The sequence below is a fragment of the Nicotiana sylvestris genome, chromosome 12 (genome assembly GCF_000393655.2).
Source record: "Nicotiana sylvestris chromosome 12, ASM39365v2, whole genome shotgun sequence".
Classification (NCBI taxonomy): domain Eukaryota; kingdom Viridiplantae; phylum Streptophyta; class Magnoliopsida; order Solanales; family Solanaceae; genus Nicotiana; species Nicotiana sylvestris.
Genome location: NC_091068.1, coordinates 27624755 through 27651139, shown reverse-complemented (window position 1 = coordinate 27651139; position 26385 = coordinate 27624755). Strand labels below are relative to the sequence as shown.

Sequence of the window (26385 nt, the reverse complement as noted above, 5' to 3'; positions counted from 1 at the left end):
GGTCGGGTTGGCTGAGATGGGTTAGGGTTTGTGATCTTGGCCGTTGATCATTCTGAGATCAACGGCCCAGATCAAGCATAATCAAGACGACGTCGTTTGGACGTCCCTGAGGCCAACTGATCTGGACCGGGCAAAACAAATGCTTTGGGCCAAATTTTGGGTCCAATTTGAAATGGCACAATCCCAATTTTATCCAATTCAACTTATTTCTTTTCCTTTCCCATAAAAATCCGAATTTACAAAATTCTAAAAAATATTATAAGAAATATAAAAAATCAAAATTATATCACAAGACACCAATTGATTTTTAGTAATAATTAACACATAATATCATATATTAATTAAACAAAAATCAACCTTAATGATAAAACGAAAAAATTAACAAGACAAATATTTTTGTGATTTTTTATTCATTCAAAACTAAATATGACTTTAATTAATTCCTAATAGTAGCACAAGATCCCAACTTTATGCGCGACATACATTTTTGTATTTTCAATTGATAAAACTAAACAATCACAGATAAAAACTACAAAAAAATGCCAAGCAAATTCACAAAAATTTGTACAACAAAACCATTTGTTTTATTTTTCGATTTTCTTTTGGAGTAATTGTCGCATAAACAAAAATCACGTGCTCACACTCATTAAACTTTTGGACAACGTTTTGAAGATATGCCAAACACTTTTTATCATTTGTTTCCATGAATACAAATGCAGTGGAAGCAGGGGATGTTAAGAATGAACCATCATTCATTTGAAGCTTCAATAGCCTTTGCCAGTCCAAGTCGTCCCTTAATCCTTCTAATGAAAACAATACTGTTATCGGAATCGTATGGATAGCATCTTTAGGTATTCTGCAAAATAGATCTGTGAAATTTTTATCTTCACTAGCAATTGGTCTTCATGTCTTTGCTTCTATATATCTCAAAATTATCGCAGATTTATTATAATAAATTTTGCTATTTGAAAGTAACTTTATAATTATTCATGAAGGAGTAATACTTTAAATTATAAAAGTAACAAAGTTAATTGATTAATTACTTTTATGGAGGTAAAATATTTAGTTTAATAATATTCTTAAGAAATTATAATTTTTAATTATTATTTGAAAGTTAAGATATTATAGTTGGTTTTTATCATATAACAACATTTAAATTATTGCATTATTTATACTTATAAAGATATGCTAGATATATTTTTTCTATGAGTATAGTAATATCTTTTTTTTTAAATCGAACTTTTAATGTAATTTTTATATTTTTATGTTATTATAATAATTTATTAATTTATAAATTAAAAAGTAAAAGATCCCTAGGGTTTATGCTCCATGTCTCGAAATTTACTTCTCATCCCGTATCAAGTAATATACGATACACCTTACGCTCCCGCCTTTTAAAACGCTGCATATAAGCAATTGGTACAATTAGAGGTGTTAAACGGGTTGGGCCAGCCCAATGACAATCTGGTTCAACCTGGTTCAGCCCGGGTAAGCCCGGTCCGCTAAGGGGTGGAATGGGTTGATTAGGGTTAGAGGGTTGTGCCGGACATGGGCGGGCCATTTTTGCTAACCGGTGCCCCGAAAGCTGTCTTGCCCGATAACCCGTTCAAGGATTTTAACCATGTTCCAACCCGGTCTAGCCCGATTTAAGTTGTAATTTAAAAAAAAAAATTTGGTCGTTGCCAACGGTCAAAATAAAAAATGATCATTGGACAACCGTCATTTTTTGCACTTTTAGCCATTTCGGCCTATCCCTTTACTAAAATAGCCCATCTACCCTAATAATTGATAAATTATATTTTAGCCTTTTAAAAACTATAAATAGTCTCAATCTTCTTCATTTTTTCTCACAATTTACTCTCTTCTTCTACTCTAATTCTCTCTCAATTCCCTCTTGATTATTGAATTGCTTATCACTCTCAAGTTCTCAATTAATTAATATTTCAAGTTTTATCAATTATTCCACTACAAAATTACAACTATCAAGTGAAGTGTGGTTACCATTTTTGTTAGGTTAAAGTTAAATCATGCCTCCGTGCTTCTAGAGTGCGCTCACATGTTTGGAAACACTTTGAGGTGTTAGAAGAAAATGAAGAAGTTCGCAAAGTAGAGTGCAAGAAATGTGGTCGAGTCTTTAATGTTCGTCGAAAGTGGGAGGACACAACTGGTTTAAGTAGGCATATCAAGGGTCGTCTTGAGCATCCTCCAAGAATTTGTATTTAAGTTGATTCGAGACAATTTGTGTTATTTTGAATTTGTTAGACTTATTTAAGCTTAATGTGTTAGTTTATTACAACAACAACAACAACAACCCAATATAATCCCATTTAGTGGGGTCTGGGGAGGGTAGTGTGTAAGCAGACCTTACCCCTACCCTGGGGTAGAGAGGCTGTTTCCAAATAGACCCTCGACATTCTTTCCTCCAAGAACTTCCCACCTTGCTCTTGGGGAGACTCGAACTCACAACCTCTTGGTTATAATGTGTTAGTTTATTAGACAAGTTAATTTGACGTATTATTATGTACTAAAAATATGAAATGAAAGCCTTTGAAGTTTGATCCTTACATATTGGTCTTGTTAAATAATTTTATGTAGCCACTTAATTTCAATTTTCAAATTTAAAACTTTAAGCTTTAAATTTAAAAAGTTTTATGTTACGCCTTAAAATACTTATTTTATTATTTAAAAGTTTGCAAACAGCTAAATATCAATTACATTGAACAAGGAAACATAATACACTAAAAAAGTTAAAATAGCATGGGCTAGCTAGTTTTCGGACTGGTCATTGAAAAATAGCCAGCATTGTAAAATCATTGAAAAATAGCCACTATTTTGCTGCAACAGGGACCGATCCAGCATAATATACTGGAGTTTGATGCACCAGTATATGAACTTCCAGCATATTATACTGGACCGGTATATTATACTGGAACTCCAGTATATTATGATGGAGTTCCAATATACTTATGTTGGATCTCCATTATAATATGCTGGAGTTCCAGTATGCTTATGCTTGAACTCCATTATAATATGTTGGAGTTCCAGTATACTTATGTTGGAACTCCAGTGTATTATGCTGGAGTATTTTTTGAATTTTGAACAATATTTTAGTTCAGATTTATCTTTACATAAAAAGTGGCTAAATTTCGATTACTTTTGAAACTGTGGCTATTTTTGAATGACCACTTGTAAAATCTGGCTATTTTTGAATTTCTCCCACTAAAAAGTAAAAAAATCGGCCAGGTCCGGAACCGCTAAGCCCGAATCGGATGGGCCCAATTTAACCCGGAAAATCCCAACCCCTATCAGCCTGGTACCCAGCCCGCCCTACAAACCGAATGTGTTATTTTTTTCATGTTTAGCACGGACCAGCCCGTCTGGTTAACACCTATAGGTACAACAGTGAACAGTGCATAGCCAATCTTTTTAAGTTCATTCCTTCGAATTCAAATTCATAGCACTTTAATTATTAATATGTTTTCCTTATACTTTTATTTTCTGTATTCCTGGTACAAGTCAAGTTGCATATACAACAAAAAAAAAAAAAGAATTCAGGATTAGAAGTCTTTAAATCCATAAATTCACTACGGATTAATGACGAAACCAAGCCCTAAATTTGAGACTTTGATGCGGGAAAGACATGAGTGCAGTTCGATTTTGTGGTGTATTCGTTTGTAGTGAGTAGCAGAGGCGGATTCAGAATTTAAACCCTATGGGTTTAACTTTTAAAATTTTTAGATTGAACTCATTATATTTTTAAACTTACGGGTTCATATCTACTATTTAGTGCAATATTAACGAATTTTTACGTATAAATTTTTACGCTACGTCGAATGTTATGGATTCAATCGAACCCATCGAGTAACCCTACATCCGCCTCTGCTGAGTAGGACCTCTTTCTCGTTGATCAATTCGCCGCGCTCTATTAAAAATTCAAAATTCCTACTGTTTTGTCAACGAATGTATCTCGGGCGGGATATACTACTTTTCATATACTATAGTTTATTGCTTCTTTGCGCATATCTATCTATACAGATAAAAATATTCATACGTTTTTTTCTATGTGACAATTATTCTGACATTCTTTTGTTTAAATTCTTTTTATGATTCTTTATAAATAATAACCAATCATTTTTTTACAGAATATCATCTAGTTAATTAGCTAGGTTCGATCAGGAACCGCGTTTTGATGGATCTTAAAGGTTGCCTAACTCTTTTTCTTTAGGATAACTTGAACCCTACTTAGAATCTCAAAAGTTTCGCTGATCATATACGGAGTTAATATAACATTTTTAGGTGTCCTAGAACGTTAATCAACCTTGTAGAATGCCATCTATTGTGTTCTGTTTTAACCAGTATAAACTTATAGAGTGCAACACCTTCATATATCGTATTTGAGATATTCAAAAAAGTTGACATTAAAATTAAAATAATTTTGAAAGAATCACCTTAACACTCTAAATTTGCATACGCAATAATAAATTTCGGCTTTTACATGTTATAAGGGATGTTTTAAAATGACAATGACACTTAATAAGTATAAGAAATTAAAGAGTGAAAGCACCATGTTATTTCAGAATTATTGTCAGCTACAAACATAAAAATGTTACTGGACTTGCTGAAAAAGCACCTTGGATATGTGAAAGTTGATTATTTCCTCACTAACATGTGCACTGTAATAGAAAGTCTTAACAACTCCAAAAAATGTTTGCTTAATATCTTGGTTGATGTTGCTTGTGGTGTTACCAAATAGTAACTTTACAAGAGCTTGCATGTCGAGGTCAATGCTGGTGTTCTTTGAGCTGCCAGTCATCTAACAATTTTTTAGATTTAACTATAGGAATTAGAAAGCTCAAATAAAAAGAATTGTTCAATTTCACATATTTAATCCACCAAAATCATAGAATTAATTTTTTTAAATGGAGAAATAACTCAAAATCCTGCTTATATATCACAAAAACTAGAAAAATACAAGAAACTACTAAATTTGGTCCCATAAAAAATAAATAAGCTGCCACTTATGCACGCCTTATAATATCAACGTTACACCATCTAATATTTTTATGAAAACCATTTGCAAGTCTAACTTAAAACCCGTTGACTCACACCATGAGACACATCATGACTTTTATAGAGTGGGTTAAAAAATATTTAATTTTCGATTATTAATTAATTGTAAGTTGTGTATTGATAGATATTATGGTAGGTAAGTTTTTGAAGTTGCAACCTACTTATGTTTTTGGGATCGAATTTGACATAATTTTCTAGCATTTTTTATTTTTGGTCATACATTAACATAGGGTGTGTTTGGTATGAATAAAAATATTTTCCAACAGAAAATTTTTTATGAAATTAAATCTCTCAAAAAATAAGTGATTTTCTTATTTATGTTTTGATGTTTGGTAAATAAACAAAAACTATTGCCCAAAAATATTTGTTTATAATCTTGAAAAACACTATAAAGGTAGGGGGTAATGGGGCGCCTGGTAGGGTGGAGTGTTCTTGGGGGCAGGGGAGAGAGCATCCCAAAATTAGAGCCGGGAAGGGGTCAATAGTGGGAGCAGGGGTAGGGTTCAGGGGAGGGTGGGAGTGTTGGGGTTTTATCTTTTATTTTTTATTTTTTTTGGGGGGGGGGGGGGGGGGGGGGAAGGGGGCAATCAACATAGAGTGCCACTTGTCTAACTTGTTTTCGCTACTCGGCATCAGGAAAATATTTTCCTAGAGAAAATACTTTTCAAAATATTTTGAAGAACCAAACATATTCATAACAAACATATCCATAATTGGTTTATATTTCAATTACAAAGAAGACTTTATGACTTTGGTACAATGAACTGAAAATAATTTATTATTCGAGTAATTACTCCAAAATAAAATAATTAAAAGATGATTATTATGGTTTCTAACCTGGCCATTTTGGAGCTCATTAAGCATGCGGCAAACTTTATTGGCAAGGTTGGACAGATTCTTGTAGTCCACATCGAATAGTATCTCATCATGTGTCATATGGCCAGCCGAGAGATTAATTGTGCGCACTAGCAATTCTGCTTCTTCTTGGCATGTATTCTTTTCCTCCCTCAAGAACACCAACCACATTTCCCACTACACTCCGAAAAGTAGCATCATTGATTTGTCTTAAGGTTGAAGTTCTGTTTCAATATGCGAATTTAAAATTTGGAATCAGTAATTTCAGAATGAATCTATGGCTTTATTACACATAAATTCTTTTATTTTCTTAGCAAAGTTCAGTTGAAAACATAACTCATCCTAAATCTATTTGTCTGTTTGAGTTATTTTGGTAATTCAAAGGATAGAGTGAATGATGAATATAATCATTAGCTAGTAATACCGCTGCCTTTTATTTTATAGGTTTAAAGTTTGATTTTGACGAAACCTTTCCTTTCTCCTTCCCTTCCTCCAAGTCTCTTTCACCACCCCAAAAACTTGAGAAAGAAAATATGATTGAGAACTAATTGGTAAAGTAAGTACTATTTGTGATTTATCATGTTTTGTGTCATTTTCTTGTATAGTTAGAATAAGATATAGTATTAAAAAAGAATTCTTGTATACTCACTGCATTTTGTAGTTGGTGATGGATCCTAGGTCTTCAATGTTAGAATATACTATAAGTCATGTGTATTGTTATAGTATTCTTTATGAACAATTATTTATTTACTTGTTTAAATTCAATAAAGTTTCATTTTAAATAGATCATGTGTTGGTTTGTGCGTCCATTGCTTACATAGTAGATGATTTAGTGTATAGAGTTTAGCTTATACACGGAAGATTAAATCATCGGTTCTTGTAAGACATAAAAGTTAATGTTCACAATCTAATGATGGAATTGGACAAATCATCGGAATGATTGTAGCACAAGATTAAATATAATTTATCTTGATTATGGGAATGGTTTAATTCCAACTTCTTGTGCTAGTACATTTTGTATGTATTGAACGGATCAAGTAGAGATGAGTATTTTATACTGACTTTATAAAATAATTTCTCTAGTCCATTTAATGTACTTATACTCTTAATCCTGATATAATTATTATTAGCTGTGTATGTCACTTGTTGTTTTGATTTATTAAAAGGCGAGATTCTTTCGCGAGTCAATAAGCCTGGTAAATTGGATAACAATGATATACATTGGCGAAGTAATAATTAGTTGATGGAATCCATGTCTCGATTTTGAGATTGATGATACTCCTTTATGAAAGCTTATAAGTTTTCATGTGTAAACCCGGCCGGTGGATTTTGTATCCGACACATGAAATAAGTTAAGTGTAAGTCTAAAGGAAGTAATCAATAAATTAAATAGTCAGTAATTTAATTTGATTGATTAGTATCTGAATCTTAACATGGGGAGTTAAATAAGGTTTTATGGAAGAATTTCGAAATTGAACTAAGGAGTGCAATTACGAATTTTTAGTGGAATAATTCGTAATTTATTATGATGGAAATTAATTTCAGAATTTCGAAATTAATATCATAATAGGAAGCCTTGTCAATTAAATTATGTGGTCCCTACTGTGCCTAAATAATAGAAAATAGTGGAAACTGTTACTTAATGGGAAAGAAAACATGGAAACCGTCCCTTAGTGGAAGAAGGAAACCTAACAGGTTTTGAAAACGGTTTTGACCTAAAAACGCAGCTATATATATGGATATAAGGGCTAGACATTTGAGAGGATGATTCTGACTACGGTTTCTACTAGAATTTTGCCCACCCAAAATTCTCTATTTTCGGTTATTGTTTGGGTAACACAGTAGAAGACTGTGGAAAGCTGCTGGTGTGTGGTATCAACTGAGGAACTGGAGAACGACATAGATTTGTTGTGTTTACGCTTCAAGAGGTAATCCTAAAATCTCCATACGTGCTAGTTGTTTAGATTACACGAGAATAAGATTCTGCTATTGCTTCCGCTGTGGTATATATTCCAACAATTGGTATCAGAGCTTACTCACGTCTAATTAAATAATTAGGATAAACCATAAGGATTAATATCATGTTCTATATGCAAGTTTTGAATTACATGCAAAGTTTGTTTTTTCTGAAAACCTGCACTGTTTTTTGGTGTGATTATCTGTTATGGGTTGTGTTGATTATTCTGAAAACTTGATATATCCTTTTAATATTGGTGATGTTGAGTGAGAATAATCTGAAAGTTGAATTTTATCAGGTAAAACGACAAAACAAGTTTTGCCGAATTAGGGCAGAAAATCGGAGGTCAAAAAGTTGACGGACTCCGATTGACCTGAAACTTGGCAGGTCCATGCAAAACGGCCCAGTGAGCAATACTCATGGATTTTATGCATGACTGAAGTCGTTTTTTGGGCTTTCGGGGTCGTTTAAATGGTGTTTTTGCTGTTTTTCTAAAATTCTGAATTTTTTTTAGTTGTTTTTAATTCCAGTAATTGTGGGGATCAATTCCCTTGGTACCCGGGCTTAAAAAATCAGTAATATAATATTTTTTACACGTTGACGTAGGTCTTCTTCCATATCGGATAAAAAATATTATGAATAATCACCATGTTATACTAGTCATTGATTATTTGTATTTACTCTCCATCTGAGTATGCATGTTGGTTCAATGAGACTAATATATGTTGAATGTTGATATTCACTTGGCTTAAATTAACAGTTTACTCTCCATCTGAGTATGACATGTTTAAGTTTATGGAGTGAAAATCTGTCATTATATATGTATATTGCAAGAATAGCTTCTTTCCCATCGAAATTTGTTGTTCAAGGTGCATAGATTGTATATATATAATGTGTTTTAAATTTTAATGTTCATAAAACAAACTGATTTGATCTATTTAAATATTTAATGTCTCCCAGATTGACAATGATTGCTTTCAATTCCCTTACTGCCATTCTTACCCAAAACAAACTTGAGGGTCCAAATTATGTTGATTGGAAACAAAATTTGGATATTGTTCTAACTGCTGAACAGTACAAATTTTTGCTCGATGAGGTGTGTCCAGAAAAATCTAGAGATGATGTCACAGATGATGAACAGAAGGCTTACCATAAATGGATTAAGGCTGATGAGATGGCGCGGTGTTACATTTTGGCATCCATGTCGAATGTTCTGCAACATCAGCATCAGTCGATAGAGTCTGTTTATGACATTCTGGAAAATCTCAAAGAAATGTTCTGAGATCAGAATCATGCGGCTAAGCAGACTGCCATGAAAGCCCTTTTGAATACCAAAATGGTTGAAGGTTCATCGGTCATGGGACCATGTTTTGAAGATGATGAGTCTTCTGAATGAACTGGAGGTCCTTGGAGCTAACATTGATAAGGACACGCGGGTTGAAATGGTCCTGCAGACTTTGCCTGACAGTTTTCAGCAGTTTCGCCTGAATTATAACATGAACAAAATGGATTTGTCCCTTGCGAAATTGTTGAATGAGCTGCAGTCGGCAGAGACTATTATCAAGTCTCAAGCTCCTCCCGTGGCATTGAATTTTGAGGCAGGTTCTTCTTCTAAGCCGAGAGGCGGGCAGAAAAAGAAAAAGGCTCAAAACCCCTCTGTTGGTGGCGCGACTGCTGGTGTGAAAAAGGCTAAGGGCAAGTATTATCATTGCAAGCAGCCCGGGCATCATAAGAAGCAGTGTCCAACTTATCTGGCCAAGCTGAAAAATACACCATGTGATTTACATCTACTTGTCGTTGAAACATTTTTAGCAGCTATTTCTACCATGTCATGGTGTGTAGATTCGGGAGCCACTAATCATATCTGCACTTATTTGCAGGGGTTTCAGATAACGCGACGACTAAGTAGAGGAGAAATCAATGTTTATCAAGCAGACGGTTCAGCAGCCCCAGCTTTAGCATTAGGAAATATTAGTATTTCGTTTGGTAGTGGTAGAGTTTTAGCTTTAAAAGACACATTATATGTACCTTCCGTTAGAAGGAATTTAATTTCGGTTTCTAGCGCTATGAGAGATGGTTATGATTTTAATTGTCATGACGTTGATAAATGTGTTATTACTCATAATAAGCGTTATCTCTCTTCGGCTACATTGATTAATGGTCTTTTTGTTGTTGACTCTATTCCTAAACCGTTACCACTTAAAGAACTGAATAATGCTGATTTACCAAGTCAGAGAAAACGTTCTTCTGAATTGAGTGAAACATATTTATGGCACTTGCGTTTTGGTCATATAAATCTAAACAGAATTTCCAGGTTGGTCAAGGATGGACCTTTAAGTTCATTGAAAGTAGAGGCACTACCAACTTGTGAATCTTGTTTAGAAGGAAAAATGACAAAACGAAAATTTCCGATCAAAAGGAAATTGGGCAAGTGATAAATTAGAGTTAATTCATTCTGATTTGTGTGGTCCAATGAATGTCCAAGCAAGAGGTGGTTTTGAGTATTTTGTGACTTTCACAGATGATTACTCAAAATATGGATATATTTATTTGTTGCGTCGAAAGTCTGAATGTTTTGAAAAGTTCAAAGAATTCAAGACTGAGACTGAAAAGCGACATAATAAACATATCAAGACACTACGATCTGATCGTGGTGAGGAGTACCTCTCTACGGACTTCATTGGTTATTTATCAGAATGTGGAATTACATCTCAATTATCTGCACCTGGAACTCCACAACAAAATGGTGTAGCTGAAAGAAGAAATAGGACTCTTATGGAAATGGTTAGATCAATGATGAGTTATTCCGATTTGCCTTCGTCTTTTTGGGGACATGCCTTAGAAACGGCGAATTATGTTCTGAACTTAGTTCCTTCAAAGTCAGTACCCTTGACCCCTACAGAATTGTGGACTGGGCGCAAGCCTAGTCTGCGGCATATTCGAGTTTGGGGTTGTCCGGCACATGTGCTAAAGGGGAAAACGGATAAATTGGAGGCAAGAACGGATGTATGCGTGTTTATAGGTTATCCAAAAGGGACGAAAGGTGGTTTATTCTATTGTCCTAAAGAGAAAAAGGTAATTGTTAGCACAAATGCCAAGTTTCTAGAAGAGGACTATTTGATGAACCATGTTCCTAGAAGTAAACTCGTTTTACAGGAACTTAGCAAAGGAATGGAAACTCAGTCATCTGAAAATCAAAACGACCATATCCAAACCCCGGAAGTCGATTTTGACATACCATTGCACTTTAGTAGTGGGAGAAATGTCAATAGACTTAATGTCCCACAAGAACAAGTGCCCGCAGTCATACTACCACAAATAGTGGGAGTCATGTTGAGCAGACAACACAACAGGAAGAAGTCGTTGATATCCCTGAGGATAGCATGGAGACTCAGGTTCCTGATGATGTTGTGGTTCAACCACAAAATCAAAGTGATGTAGTTGCAACTGATGTAGTGCGTAGTCGTAGTGGGAGAGAAATAAGACAGCCAATTCGTTATATGCTCTTGGGAGAATCATATGATAGGATCCCTGAGGAGCCTACCTCCGAACCAGTCAATTACGACCAAGTACTACATGATAAGGATGCCGATAAATGGGTTGTTGCTATGAAATCAAAGATGGAGTCTATGTCCTCTAATCAGGTTTGGGATCTTGTAGAACCAACTGATGGGGTTAAACCCATTGGATGCAAATGGATCTATAAGAAAAAGAGAGGTGTAGACGGAAAAGTACAAACTTTTAAAGCAAGGCTTGTAGCGAAAGGGTTTACTCAGAAAGAAGGGATTGACTATGAGGAAACCTTCTCGCCGGTAGCCATGCTTAAGTCTATAAGGATTCTCTTATCCATTGCTGCTCATTATGATTATGAGATTTGGCAAATGGATGTCAAGACAGCTTTCCTTAATGGAAGTCTTGATGAGTGCATCTATATGATGCAACCAGACGGTTTTATGGAAAGTGGCAAAGAGCACATGTTGTGTAAGCTTAAAAGGTCCATTTATGGACTAAAACAGGCATCTAGGGAATGGAACACTTGTTTTGATAAGGCGATTAAAACTTTTGGTTTTGATCAGTGTCTTAACGAATCTTGTGTATACAAAAAGTGGGATGGGGACAAAGTGGCATTTTTTATCTTATATGTAGATGACATACTGCTCATAGGAAATAATGTGGGCATGTTGAATTCAGTTAAGCAGTGGTTGTCCACACATTTTGATATGAAATATTTGGGAGAAGTGGCTCATATCCTTGGGATCAAGCCCTTGCGAGATCGCAAGAAAAGGATATTAGGCTTGTCCCAAGGTCTTTATATTGATACAATACTCTCCAGGTTTAGCATGCATGATTCCAAGAAAGGATTTCTTTCTTTCAGACATGGAATTTCTATATCTAAAGATCAGTCTCCTAAGACTGATGAAGAGATAGAAAAGATGAAGGCGGTCCCTTATGCATCAGCTGTGGGGAGCCTCATGTATGCTATGTTATGCACTAGGCCTGATATCTGCTTTGCCGTTGGCGTTGTTAGCAGATTTCAGTCTAATCCTGGGAAAGAGCATTGGACGGCGGTTAAACATATAATCAAGTACCTGAAAAGGACTAGGGATTACATGTTGATCTACCAATCGGATGACCTGGTACCTATTGGGTATACTGATTCGGATTTCCAATCAGACAGAGATTCTAGAAAGTCTACCTCAGGTAATGTGTTTACTCTTGGAGGTGGAGCCATAAGTTGGAGGAGTATCAAGCAAACTTGTGTTGCTGATTCCACCATGGAAGCCGAATATGTGGCAGCCTCTGAGGCAGCCAAAGAGGCAGTTTGGCTCGGTAACTTCCTGAGAGAGTTGGGTATGGTTCCCTCGATTCAAGCGCCAATCACGCTTTACTGTGATAATAGTGGTGCGGTTGCAAATTCAAAGGAGCCACGAAGCCATAAGAGGGCAAAGCACATTGAGCGTAAATATCATTTAATTCGTGATATAGTGTAGAGGGGGGATGTAGTTGTCACCAAGATTGCGTTAGAGAAAAACTTGGCAGATCCGTTTACTAAGAGCTTACCACAGAAGACTTTTGATAAGCATGTAGAAGGAATGGGTGTCAAAATTGTAGACGCATGGTTATTAGTCTAAGTGGGAGATTGTTAGAATATACTATAAGCCATGCGTATTGTTATAGTATTCTTTATGAACAATTATTTATTTACTTGTTTAAATTCAATAAAGTTTCATTTTAAATAGATCATGTGTTGGTTTGTGCGTCCATTGCTTACATAGTAGATGATTTAGTGTATAGAGTTTAGCTTATACACGGAAGATTAAATCATCGGTTCTTGTAAGACATAAAAGTTAATGTTCACAATCTAATGATGGAATTGGACAAATCATCGGAATGATTGTAGCACAAGATTAAATATAATTTATCTTGATTATGGGAATGGTTTAATTCCAACTTCTTGTGCTAGTACATTTTGTATGTATTGAACGGATCAAGTAGAGATGAGTATTTTATACTGACTTTATAAAATAATTTCTCTAGTCCATTTAATGTACTTATACTCTTAATCCTGATATAATTATTATTAGCTGTGTATGTCACTTGTTGTTTTGATTTATTGAAAGGCGAGATTCTTTCGCGAGTCAATAAGCCTGGTAAATTGGATAACAATGATATACATTGGCGAAGTAATAATTAGTTGATGGAATCCATGTCTCGATTTTGAGATTGATGATACTCCTTTATGAAAGCTTATAAGTTTTCATGTGTAAACCTGACCGGTGGATTTTGTATCCGATACATGAAATAAGTTAAGTGTAAGTCTAAAGGAAGTAATCAATAAATTAAATAGTCAGTAATTTAATTTGATTGATTAGTATCTGAATCATAACATGGAGAGTTAAATAAGGTTTTATGGAAGAATTTCGAAATTGAACTAATGAGTACAATTATGAATTTTTAGTGGAATAATTCGTAATTTATTATGATGGAAATTAATTTCAGAATTTTGAAATTAATATCATAATAGGAAGCCTTGTTAATTAAATTATGTGGTCCCTACTGTGACTAAATAAAAGAAAATAGTGGAAATTGTTACTTAGTGGGAAAGAAAGCATGGAAACCGTCCCTTAGTAGGAGAAGGAAACCTAATAGGTTTTGAAAATGGTTTTGACCTAAAAACGCAGCTATATATATGGATATAAGGACTGGACGTTAGAGAGGATGATTCTGACTGCGGTTTCTACTAGAATTTTGCTCACCCAAAATTCTCTATTTTCGTTATTGTTTGGGTAACACAGTAGAAGACTGTGGAAAGCTGCTGGTGTGTGGTATCAACTGAGGAACTGGAGAACGACATAGATTTGTTGTGTTTACACTTCAAGAGGTAATCCTAAAATCTCCATACGTGCTAGTTTTTTAGATTACACGTGAATAAGATTCTGCTATTGCTTCTGCTGTGTTATATATTCCAACAATTGGTATCAGAGCTTACTCACGTCTAATTAAATAATTAGAATAAACCATAAGGATTAATATCAAATTCTATATGCAAGTTTTGAATTACATGCAAAGTTTGTTTTTTCTGAAAACCTGCACTGTTTTTTGGTGTGATTATCTGCTATGGGTTGTATTGATTATTCTGAAAACTTGATGTATCATTTTAATATTGGTGATGTTGAGTGAGAATAATCTGAAAGTTGAATTTTATCATGTAAAACGACAAAACAAGTTTTGCCGAATTAGGGCAGAAAATCGGAGGTCAAAAAGTTGACGGACTCCGATTGATATGAAACTTGGCAGGTCCATGCAAAACGGCCCAGTGAGCAATAATCATGGATTTTATGCATGACTGAAGTCATTTTTTGGGCTTTCAGGGTCGTTTAGATGGTGTTTTGCTGTTTTTCTAAAATTCGGAAATTTGTTTTAGTTGTTTTTAATTCCAGTAATTGTGGGGATCAATTCCCTTGGTCCCCGGGCTTAAATGATCAGTGATATAATGTTTTTACATGTTGACGTAGGTCTTCTTCCATATCGGATAAAAAATATTATGAATAATCACCATGTTATACTAGTCATTGATTATTTATTTACTCTCCATCTTAGTATGCATGTTGGTTCAATGGGACTAATATATGTTGAATGTTGATATTCACTTGGCTTAAATTAACAGTTTACTCTCCATCTGAGTATGACCTGTTTAAGTTTATGGAGCGAAAATCTGTCATTATATATGTATATTGCAAGAGTAGCTTCTTTCCCATCGAAATTTGTTGTTCAAGGTGCATAGATTGTATATATATAATGTGTTTGGAATTTTAATGTTCATAAAACAAACTGATTTGATCTATTTAAATATTTAATGTCTCCCAGATTGACAATGACTGCTTTCATTCCCCTTACTGCCATTCTTACCCAAAACAAACTTGTGAGTCTAAATTATGTTGATTGAAAACGAAATTTGGATATTGTTCTAATTGCTGAAGAGTACAAATTTGTGCTCGATGAAGTGTGTCCAGAAAAACCTGGAGATGATGCCACAGATGATGAACAGAAGGCTTACCAGAAATGGATTAAGGCTGTTGAGATGGCGCGGTGTTACATTTTGGCATCCATGTCGAATGTTCTGCAACATCAGCATCAGTCGATAGAGTCTGCTTATGACATTCTGGAAAATCTCAAAGAAATGTTCGAAGATCAGAATCGTGCAGCTAAGCAGACTGCCATGAAAGCCCTTCTGAATACCAAAATGGTTGAAGGTTCATCGGTCATGGGACCATGTTTTGAAGATGATGAGTCTTCTGAATGAACTGGAGGTCCTTGGAGCTAACATTGATAAGGACACGTAGGTTGAAATGATCCTGCAGACTTTGCCTGACAGTTTTCAGCAATTTCGCCTGAATTATAACATGAACAAAATGGATTTGTCCCTTGCGAAATTGTTGAATGAGCTGCAGTCGGCAGAGACTATTATCAAGTCCCAAGCTCCTCCCGTGGCATTGAATTTTGAGGCAGGTTCTTCTTCTAAGCCGAGAGGCAGGCAGAAAAAGAAAAAGGCTGAAAAACCCTCTGTTGGTGGTGCGACTGCTGGTGTGAAAAAGGCTAAGGGCAAGTGTTATCATTGTAAGCAGCCCGGACATCATAAGAAGCAGTGTCCAACTTATCTGGCCAAGCTGAAAAATAAACAAGGTGATTTACATCTACTTGTCATTGAAACATTTTTAGCGACTGTTTCTACCATGTCATGGTATGTAGATTCGGTAGCCACTAATCATATCGGCACTTATTTGCAGGGGTTTCAGATAACGCGGCGGCTAAGTAGAGGAGAAATCAATGTTTATCAAACAAACGGTTCAGCAGCCCCAACTTTAGCATTAGGAAATATTAGTATTTCGTTTGGTAGTGGTAGAGTTTTAGCTTTAAAAGACACATTATATGTACCTTCCGTTAGAAGGAATTTAATTTCGGTTTCTAGCGCTATGAGAGATGGTTATGATTTTAATTGTCATGACGTTGATAAATGTGTTATTACTCATAATAAGCGTTATCTCTCTTCGGCTACATTGATTAATGGTCTTTTTGTTGTTGACTCTATTCCTAAACCGTTACCACCTAAAGAACTGAATAATGTTGATTTACCAAGTAAGAGAAAACGTTCTTCTGAATTGAGTGAAGCATATTTATGGCACTTGCGTTTGGGTCATATAAATCTAAACAGAATTTCCAGGTTAGTCAAAGATGGACCTTTAAGTTCATTGAAAGTAGAGGCACTACCAACTTGTGAATCTTGTTTAGAAGGAAAAATGACAAAATGAAATTTCCCCTCAAAAGAAAATCGGGCAAGTGATAAATTAGAGTTAATTCATTCTGATTTGTGTGGTCCAATGAATGTCCAAGCAAGAGGTGGTTTTGAGTATTTTGTGACTTTCACAAATGATTACTCAAAATATGGATATATTTTTTTGTTGCGTCGAAAGTCTGAATGTTTTGAAAAGTTCAAAGAATTCAAGACTGAGACTGAAAAGTGACATAATAAACATATCAAGACACTACGATCTGATCGTGGTGGGGAGTACCTCTCTACGGACTTTATTGGTTATTTATCAGAATGTGGAATTACATCTCAATTATCTGCACCTGGAACTCCACAACAAAATGGTGTAGCTGAAAGAAGAAATAGGACTCTTATGGAAATGGTTAGATCAATGATGAGTTATTCCGATTTGCCTTCGTCTTTTTGGGGACATGCCTTAGAAACGGCGAATTATGTTCTGAACTTAGTTCCTTCAAAGTCAGTACCCTTGACCCCTACAGAATTGTGGACTGGGCGCAAGCCTAGTCTGCGGCATATTCGAGTTTGGGGTTGTCCGGCACATGTGCTAAAGGGGAAAACGGATAAATTGGAGGCAAGAACGGATGTATGCGTGTTTATAGGTTATCCAAAAGGGACGAAAGGTGGTTTATTCTATTGTCCTAAAGAGAAAAAGGTAATTGTTAGCACAAATGCCAAGTTTCTAGAAGAGGACTATTTGATGAACCATGTTCCTAGAAGTAAACTCGTTTTACAGGAACTTAGTAAAGGAATGGAAACTCAGTCATCTGAAAATCAAAATGACCATATCCAAACCTCGGAAGTGGATTTTGACATACCATTGCACTTTAGTAGTGGGAGAAATGTCAATAGACTTAATGTCCCACAAGAACAAGTTCCCGCAGTCATACTACTACAAAGTAGTGGGAGTCATGTTGAGTAGACTGCACAATAGGAAGAAGTCGTTGATATCCCTGAGGATAGCATGGAGACTTAGGTTCCTGATAATGTTGTGGTTCAACCACAAAATCAAAGTGATGTAGTTGTAACTGATGTAGTGCGTAGTCGTAGTGGGAGAGAAATAAGATAGCCAGTTCGTTATACGCTCTTGGGAGAATCATATGATAGGATCCCTGAGGAGCCTACCTCCGAACCTATCAATTACGACCAAGCACTACATGATAAGGATGTCGATAAGTGGGTTGTTGCTATGAAATCAGAGATGGAGTCTATGTACTCTAATCAGGTCTTGTAGAACCAACTGATGGGGTTAAACCCATTGGATGCAAGTGGATCTATAAGAAAAAGAGAGGTGTAGAAGGAAAAGTACAAACTTTTAAAGCAAGGCTTGTAGCGAAAGGGTTTACTCAGAAAGAAGGGATCGACTATGAGGAAACCTTCTCGCCGGTAGCCATGCTTAAGTCTATAAGGATTCTCTTATCCATTGCTACTCATTATGATTATGAGATTTGGCAAATGGATGTCAAGACAACTTTCCTTAATGGAAGTCTTGATGAGTGCATCTATATGAGGCAACCAGACGGTTTTATGGAAAGTGGCAAAGAGCACATATTGTGTAAGCTTAAAAGGTCCATTTATGGACTAAAACAGGCATCTAGGGCATGGAACACTTGTTTTGATAAGGCGATTAAAACTTTTGGTTTTGATAAGTGTTTTAACGAATCTTGTGCATACAAAAAGTGGGATGGGGACAAAGTGGCGTTTTTGATCTTATATGTAGATGACATACTGCTCATAGGAAATAATGTGGGCATGTTGAATTCAGTTAAGCAGTGGTTGTCTACACATTTTGATATGAAATATTTGGGAGAAGCGGCTCATATCCTTGGGATCAAGCCCTTACGAGATCGCAAGAAAAGGATATTAGGCTTGTCCCAATGTCTTTATATTGATACAATACTCTCCAGGTTTATCATGCATGATTCCAAGAAAGGATTTCTTCCTTTCAGACATGGAATTTCTTTATCTAAAGATCAGTCTCCTAAGACTGATGAAGAGATAGAAAAGATGAAGGCGGTCCCATATGCATCAGCTGTGGGGAGCCTCATGTATGCTATGTTATGCACTAGGCCTGATATCTGCATTGCCGTTGGCGTTAGCAGATTTCAGTCTAATCCTGGGAAAGAGCATTGGACGGCGGTTAAACATATAATCAAGTACCTGAAAAGGACTAGGGATTACATGTTGATCTATCATTCGGATGACCTGGTACCTATTGGGTATACTGATTCGGATTTCCAATCAGAAAGAGATTCTAGAAAGTCTACCTCAGGTAATGTGTTTACTCTTGGAGGTGGAGCCATAAGTTGGAGAAGTATCAAGCAAACTTGTGTTGCTGATTCCACCATGGAAGTCGAATATGTGGCAGCCTCTGAGGCAGCCAAAGAGGCAGTTTGGCTCGGTAACTTCCTGAGAGAGTTGGGTATGGTTCCCTCGATTCAAGCGCCAATTACGCTTTACTGTGATAATAGTGGTGCGGTTGCAAATTCAAAGGAGCCACGAAGCCATAAGAGGGCAAAGCACATTGAGCGTAAATATCATTTAATTCGTGATATAGTGCAGAGAGGGGATGTAGTGGTCACCAAGATTGCGTCAGAGAACAACTTGGCAGATCCGTTTACTAAGAGCTTACCACAGAAGACTTTTGATAAGCATGTAGAAGGAATGAGTGTCAAAGTGGGAGATTGTTAGAATATACTATAAGTCATGCGTATTGTTATAGTATTCTTTATGAACAATTATTTATTTACTTGTTTAAATTCAATAAAGTTTCATTTTAAATAGATCATGTGTTGGTTTGTGCGTCCATTGCTTACATAGTAGATGATTTAGTGTATAGAGTTTAGCTTATACACGGAAGATTAAATCATCGGTTCTTGTAAGACATAAAAGTTAATGTTCACAATCTAATGATGGAATTGGACAAATCATCGGAATGATTGTAGCACAAGATTAAATATAATTTATCTTGATTATGGGAATGGTTTAATTCCAACTTCTTGTGCTAGTACATTTTGTATGTATTGAACGGATCAAGTAGAGATGAGTATTTTATACTGACTTTATAAAATAATTTCTCTAGTCCATTTAATGTACTTATACTCTTAATCCTGATATAATTATTATTAGCTGTGTATGTCACTTGTTGTTTTGATTTATTGAAAGGCGAGATTCTTTCGCGAGTCAATAAGCCTGGTAAATTGGATAACAATGATATACATTGGCGAAGTAATAATTAGTTGATGGAATCCATGTCTCGATTTTGAGATTGATGATACTCCTTTATGAAAGCTTATAAGTTTTCATGTGTAAACCTGACCGGTGGATTTTGTATCCGACACATGAAATAAGTTAAGTGTAAGTCTAAAGGAAGTAATCAATAAATTAAATAGTCAGTAATTTAATTTGATTGATTAGTATCTGAATCATAACATGGAGAGTTAAATAAGGTTTTATGGAAGAATTTCGAAATTGAACTAAGAAGTGCAATTACGAATTTTTAGTGGAATAATTCGTAATTTATTATGATGGAAATTAATTTCAGAATTTCGAAATTAATATCATAATAGGAAGCCTTGTTAATTAAATTATGTGGTCCCTACTGTGCCTAAATAAAAGAAAATAGTGGAAACTGTTACATAGTGGGAAAGAAAACATGGAAACCGTCCCTTAGTGGGAGAAGGAAACCTAACAGGTTTTGAAAACGGTTTTGACCTAAAAACACAGCTATATATATGGATATAAGGGCTGGACGTTTGAGAGGATGATTCTGACTGCGGTTTCTACTAGAATTTTGCCCACCTAAAATTCTCTATTTTCGGTTATTGTTTGGGTAACACAGTAGAAGACTGTGGAAATCTGCTGGTGTGTGGTATCAACTGAGGAACTGGAGAACGACATAGATTTGTTATATTTTCGCTTCAAGAGGTAATCCTAAAATCTCCATACGTGCTAGTTGTTTAGATTACACGTGAATAAGATTCTGCTATTGTTTCCGCTTCCGCTGTGGTATATATTCCAACATTCAAAAGTCTCCTTCAAGAGTTGGTGCAAAAACTGATGAAGATTGTTGAGAACTATGATCTCTTTTGTTTCATTACTGCAACAGAGGGAAAAAAAGCAAAATAACTTATGTAAATATAAAAACCGAAGTACCACTTAAATATTTGTTGTGAGAACTGAGAATGTGTGCAACTTGCCATGTATATTTTATAAATTTGTTTCCAATTAATTGTTGCGAGAGATATAGGAATATCTTCATACATAAGCTAACATTTTATATATACTTACCCATTTTTTCTGCTCGGATAATCCTTGAATTCCATCAACAATGAATTCCTAGCGTTCCAAGTTGTGGCTTCTTTATTGTAGTAAGATGTAATCATCTTACATATTATACGAGATTTAGCCCATGCAAGTCGTTCTCTTGACTTCTCGACTTCAAATATTGTTGCAGCAGCTAAGAAATAAGAAACTAAGAGGTACTTTTTACTTATTCCAAATTGTTGAAAGTTGCACTTCTCGAACCACTATTCATGTGTTGAAGCAATATTAAGAAGATAAAAAAAACTTGATGATTTATTGTTTATAGAGATTTTAAAAAAAAAAAAAAAAAAGAGATCAGCCATTCAAATCGATGTTGACTTTGACATCTATTGTAATCCGATTTTGCAGCTTGTAAATAAACATTATTGCTGATATCGGCATTCTGCATGGGCAAAAGATTAACAAATTTCCAATTAGGCAACCATATACTTTGGGCTTTTCGGACTTTATGCTAGCCGTTTGTGAGTGGCAGGGCCAGATCTTTCGATCGATGTAAATATAAATTTTGCGTAGAATGGCGACAAAGAGTAAACATAATCCCATAATTTTAAATATATAAATTGGCACTTAAGACATGATTAAACAAATATTGGCATTGAAGGCGTGATTGGAAAATTTTGAGTGTATTATGTCTAATCACATGATTTTTTTTAATGATATGATCATACAATTGAACATAGCATCATAACATGCAAAGATCCTAAATCTGAATCTCACTATCACCTGTTATTGAAGAAAACTTCCACGTGCATGGCCATAAGAAAAATCATGTCCGCTGGTGAGGTGAGTAGTAGTGAATTAATTAGACAAATTACAACAACAACAACGACCCAGTATAATCCCACAAGTGGGGTCTGGGGAGGGTAATATGTACGCAGACCTTACCCCTACCCCGAAGGGTAGAGAGGCTGTTTCCACAAGACCCTCGGCTCAAAAAAGCAACAGGAGCCGCTATATTAGTACCATAAAAATGCATAATAAAATACCAGCAATATAATACAGAAGGGGAGGGTAATATGTACGCAGACCTTACCCCTACCCCGAAGGGTAGAGAGGCTGTTTCCATGAGACCCTCGGCTCAAAAAAGCAACAGGAGCCGATATATTAGTACCATAAAAATGCATAATAAAATACCAGCAATATAAGAAATATGAAATACAGAATACGAAATACGAAATAAATGGTTGGTATAGTACAACTAGCAGGTAAAGCCCTGCATCAATAAACGACCAATGACATTCTTAGTCTAACTCCTAACTGGCTAGTCTCACTCTATTGTGCTGTAGAAATATTCACAACTTTCCCCTAACCTACAACCTTAATGCTCGACCTCCATAATTCCCTGTCAAGGGCCATGTCCTCAGTAATCCTAAGTCGCGCCATGTCCTGTCTGATCACCTCTCCCCAATACTTCTTAGGTCGCCCTCTACCTCTCCGCGTGCCCACTACAGCCAGTCGCTCACACCTCCTCACCGGTGCATCAGTGCTCCTCCTCTGAATGTGCCCGAACCATCTGAGTCTTACTTCCCGCATCTTGTCCTCCATGGGGGCCACGCCCACCTTCTCTCGAATATCTTCATTCCTAATCTTATCCATCCTTGTATGCCCGCACATCCACCTCAACATCCAGAGGTGAATTAATTAGACAAATTAAGTGAATAAATTTGTGGTCACTAGCAAATTGAAATTTTAGATGAGATAATCACACACTCCAACTTAAGTCTTCGAGAGGCTATTATGATAACATTTATTTGTTTAAAGTAGCAAGAGACCAGAGTTGTTTAGACTATAATTTGAGTCCATTACTCAAATGGTCACTCAACTATCCCAAATTATCTCATAGAGTCACTTTTTTTTCGTTTGTAACAACAAAACGACTGAACTATGCATATTGCACTCAGAAAGTCATTCAACTAGATTTTTCAAACTTTGGATTGCCAAATACCTATTTTACCCTCTAAACTATAAACATTTATCTTCTTTTTATTTTATTTTTAACTTTTTAATATTATGATTTTTCCCTTTTAGTTTACATTATGGACTTACCTATAGAATAAATAAATATTATTTATAAATTAAAACACAAAAAGTATTTAAGCATATATAATGCTGGTATAACAAAATAATGAGCATAATAAAAAAATTAATTAGAATAACTTGTTAGTGATAATAATTTTAGTTTAACAACAAAAATTCAAAAGTTTATTTATACAATTCAGAATGAAAGAAAATAAAGGTTGTAAAATATATATTCCATGCACGTAAATATTTAATTATTTAAATGAAGGTACTTAAATTATGCTTAATTATATTATATATATTCCATGCACGACTTAGCATATCATATTTTACCCTATACAGATAGTCCTCATGCTTTTCGGTGACATAATTTGTGTCGTCGGAAAGTTGGTAGAAACATAATAATATAATTGAGCATAATTTTCAAGAATATATAATGTATATTATAAAAATGCTTTATTTAAATAATTATTTTTATATTACGTGTGGAATATATATTTTACAATCTTTATTTTCTTTCATTCTGAAACTAATGTGTGCCTATTTTCCGCTTTTCACAGTCAAAGTCAAAGGTTTGTTGGTGGCAAGATCAATAAATTTTTGAAATTTTGTTGTTAATACTAAAAAGTTTTAAAAAATAAAAAAAGACAAATGTTTATAATTTAGAGGGTAAAATAGGTATTTGGCAATCCAAAATTTGGAAAATCTAGTTGAGTGACCTTCTGAGTGCAATTGACATAGTTCAGTGACTTTGTTGTAACAAACGAAAGAAAAGTGACTTTAGAGATAATTTGGGAAAGTTGAGTGACCATTTGAGTAATTGACTCATTATAATTTTATAGTTTTACCAAGTTATATTCTCTCTTAATTTTAACTTTCTTGTGACTACTTATGTACGGTAAAACCAAATAAAAACTAACATAAAACAGTTTATTGACTAGAAAATAAAAGTGTTACCTGAATAGCGTCTTGCCAATCCAAAGATCATCTGCTCCACCATACTGTTCTATGTAAAGCCTAGCTTCCACCCGAGGTAAGCTAGCATACCATGGAAATTCCAGAGCATACCTTATCTATAAATAAATGTTTTACAACATATTTAGTAAATTATGCAAAGTAAAATTTCTTTTACACTGGTATTTAGAAATTAAAATATTTGTTCATTATTTACCTCTCCGGGGATGTCCTTAGCTATGACCCATTTGTCTAAGCATTGATTGTTTGCTAGACATTGCTGTAAGAAGTTGTAAGTAAAATTCTTTGCCTCTTCAAGAATTTTTTCTCCGGGGAATAAAACTTGGGAACATCTATAGAGATTAAACATATGTGTTGCTGACCCGTCCACTTCACCTCTTTGGCAAAAGAATTGATCACCATCTTTGAAATTGTTTAGCGCATCTGTGACAGATAATTAAAAATTAGATTAAGCCACCAGCAAATGCTATTGTATGTGGCAGAAGTTCGAATTTCGAGAGTCAGATGAGTTTTTCTTTTACGGTGATTTTTTCATATGCTTTTTAGATATTTTGAATTGCGAAATCACTGAGGAACTCATTTGCTCCTTGTTTACCTGAACACATGATTCAAAAGTTCCTTGAACTCTTCCGCAAAATAATAAGAGATTCCAAGGCGTTGTAATCGATCAATCGCCCATAGTCGTGTTACTATGTCAAGTGGGTATTGTCGCACTAAACATATTGCATGTAAGGATGTAAACGTTATTTAAAACTTGTGGTCTTATCATGCCATTTGTATTGCTTAAACGTTATTTATGTTGCTTAAAAGCTTGTAATTAGAGATAAAATAAAAAGTTTTAATCAAATTATTTCCAGATTTAAAAAGCATTTTGAAATAGACTAAAAGCAATGCTTTCACATAAATTGAAACATAAGAAGTACAATTTTTCGATTCTTCATGTTATGTAACATTATTTGATAAAGGAAGATTCTAGGTACCTCCCCCATTACACTTTTCAACAACGTTCTGAAGATATGCCAAACACTTTTCATCATTTGTTTCCATGAATGCAAAGGCAGTGGAAGCAGGGGATGTTAAGAATGAACCATCAGCCATTTGAAGCTTTAAAAGTCTTTGCCAGTCCAAGTCATCCCTTAATCCTTCTAATGAAAACAATACTGTTGTCGGAATGATATGGATAACATCTTTAGGAATTCTGCAAAATAGAAATGTATGAATAAATTCACAGGAGGAAAGAATCGTTGACCAATGGGTTTAACAACTGAATATTGTTTTATATGAAGTATAAATATATATGTGATAAATTACTATAAGTTCGATAAATATTACATTCTGAATTCATAACGTAAAAAGTACAATGGCTTGATGCTGAAAATGCTATAGATTGGACCGCTAAATTAAAATCTTGGATCTACTTTCGTGTCAACCGAAGATATTGAGAAAATGCTAAAATGACAAAAGAGTAGTCAATTTACCTTGTAATCTTTACTTCTCTCCTTGCATAAATATCCTTTAAGACAGGAGAATCATAGGGAATGTCAATATCTAATTGTTAAGCTTTCTCAAGGAGGGCAGGAAATACAATTTCAAATCCACAAGTCATGTGTTCAACTTCCCTTGTCTCTAGCTTGCTTAAGTTTTCTTTGATAAACGTCACACCTAGGAAACAATAAGGGCCCATTGTAAGCATGCAAGTATTGGATCAAGAATAAAGTATTAACAGGATTAGATAATAAATGCTAAGGAGCTTAAGAAACTAGTAAAATTTTGTAAGTACTCGATATTTATACCAGAATAAATTATTTGATTTGGTGTAAATATCGAGTGCAGATAAGTATTGAAAAGTTATTTAGGCCATTCTATCCTTTACCATTTCTACAAAGTTGTCGACAAATTAATGTTTATCATGAAAAATTCCTCATAAATACTTGAGCGATCTGATTGTGTAAATATGTTGGACAAAATGTGAAATTATATATAAGTTTTAAGTTCACCTTTGTTTCTCTTATGAAGGCATATGTTCCATAGTGTCAATGCAACAACACATGCTAGTGTGTTCAAGAGTCGATCATATATGCAGAATAGAATCTCTTCTCCCCATGAACCATCAGTAAGTTGATTGTCTATAATCCATTGAAGACAAGATGGAAACATAGGTCTCTGATTATTAGTGTCACACCTCCTTTTTCCGCCCCCGCGAGGGGCGTAGGGAGTTTTTTCAATTAAAGGACAGTCAAAACGGGATTTGTTTATTTATTTCAGAGTCGCCACTTGGGAGATTTAAGGTGTCCCAAGTCACCAATTTTAATCCCGAATTGAGGAAAAGAATGACTCTGTATTACAGTCTGCGCAC

The 26385-nt window shown here is 35.0% G+C and overlaps 2 protein-coding genes and 1 pseudogene across 2 annotated transcripts; 1 reads left to right on the top strand and 2 right to left on the bottom strand.

Moving 5' to 3' along the window:
• The window catches only part of LOC138882833 (copal-8-ol diphosphate hydratase, chloroplastic-like), a 94327-nt pseudogene extending 88231 nt beyond the window's left edge, over nt 1-6096 (bottom strand).
• A 2753-nt stretch (nt 6097-8849) lies between these two features.
• On the top strand, nt 8850-9164 carry LOC138882832 (uncharacterized). Its single transcript, XM_070163467.1, has one exon. It carries the CDS (start codon nt 8850-8852, stop codon nt 9162-9164), a length of 315 nt encoding a protein of 104 aa, XP_070019568.1.
• A 12165-nt stretch (nt 9165-21329) lies between these two features.
• Nucleotides 21330-26186, bottom strand: LOC104234755 (copal-8-ol diphosphate hydratase, chloroplastic-like). The gene is made up of 6 exons (XM_070163465.1): nt 26027-26186; nt 25508-25577; nt 25010-25227; nt 24226-24452; nt 24012-24127; nt 21330-21417 (listed from the first exon to the last, which is right to left on the bottom strand). Exons 1-6 carry the CDS (start codon nt 26184-26186, stop codon nt 21330-21332), a joined length of 879 nt encoding a protein of 292 aa, XP_070019566.1.
• Nucleotides 26187-26385: the final 199 nt, after the last annotated feature.

What these genes read in the sequence shown, in the direction of transcription:
- LOC138882832 (XM_070163467.1), top strand. Translation starts at nt 8,850, where the DNA reads ATGATTGCTTTCAATTCCCTTACTGCCATTCTTACCCAAAACAAACTT.
- LOC104234755 (XM_070163465.1), bottom strand. Translation starts at nt 26,186, where the DNA reads ATGTTTCCATCTTGTCTTCAATGGATTATAGACAATCAACTTACTGAT. An exon ending in CCTTCATAAGAGAAACAAAG is followed by an intron (nt 25,578 to 26,026) that starts GTGAACTTAAAA and finishes CTTAACAATTAG; the next exon opens with ATATTGACATTCCCTATGAT. An exon ending in ATTGGCAAGACGCTATTCAG is followed by an intron (nt 21,418 to 24,011) that starts GTAACACTTTTA and finishes TTGCCCATGCAG; the next exon opens with AATGCCGATATCAGCAATAA.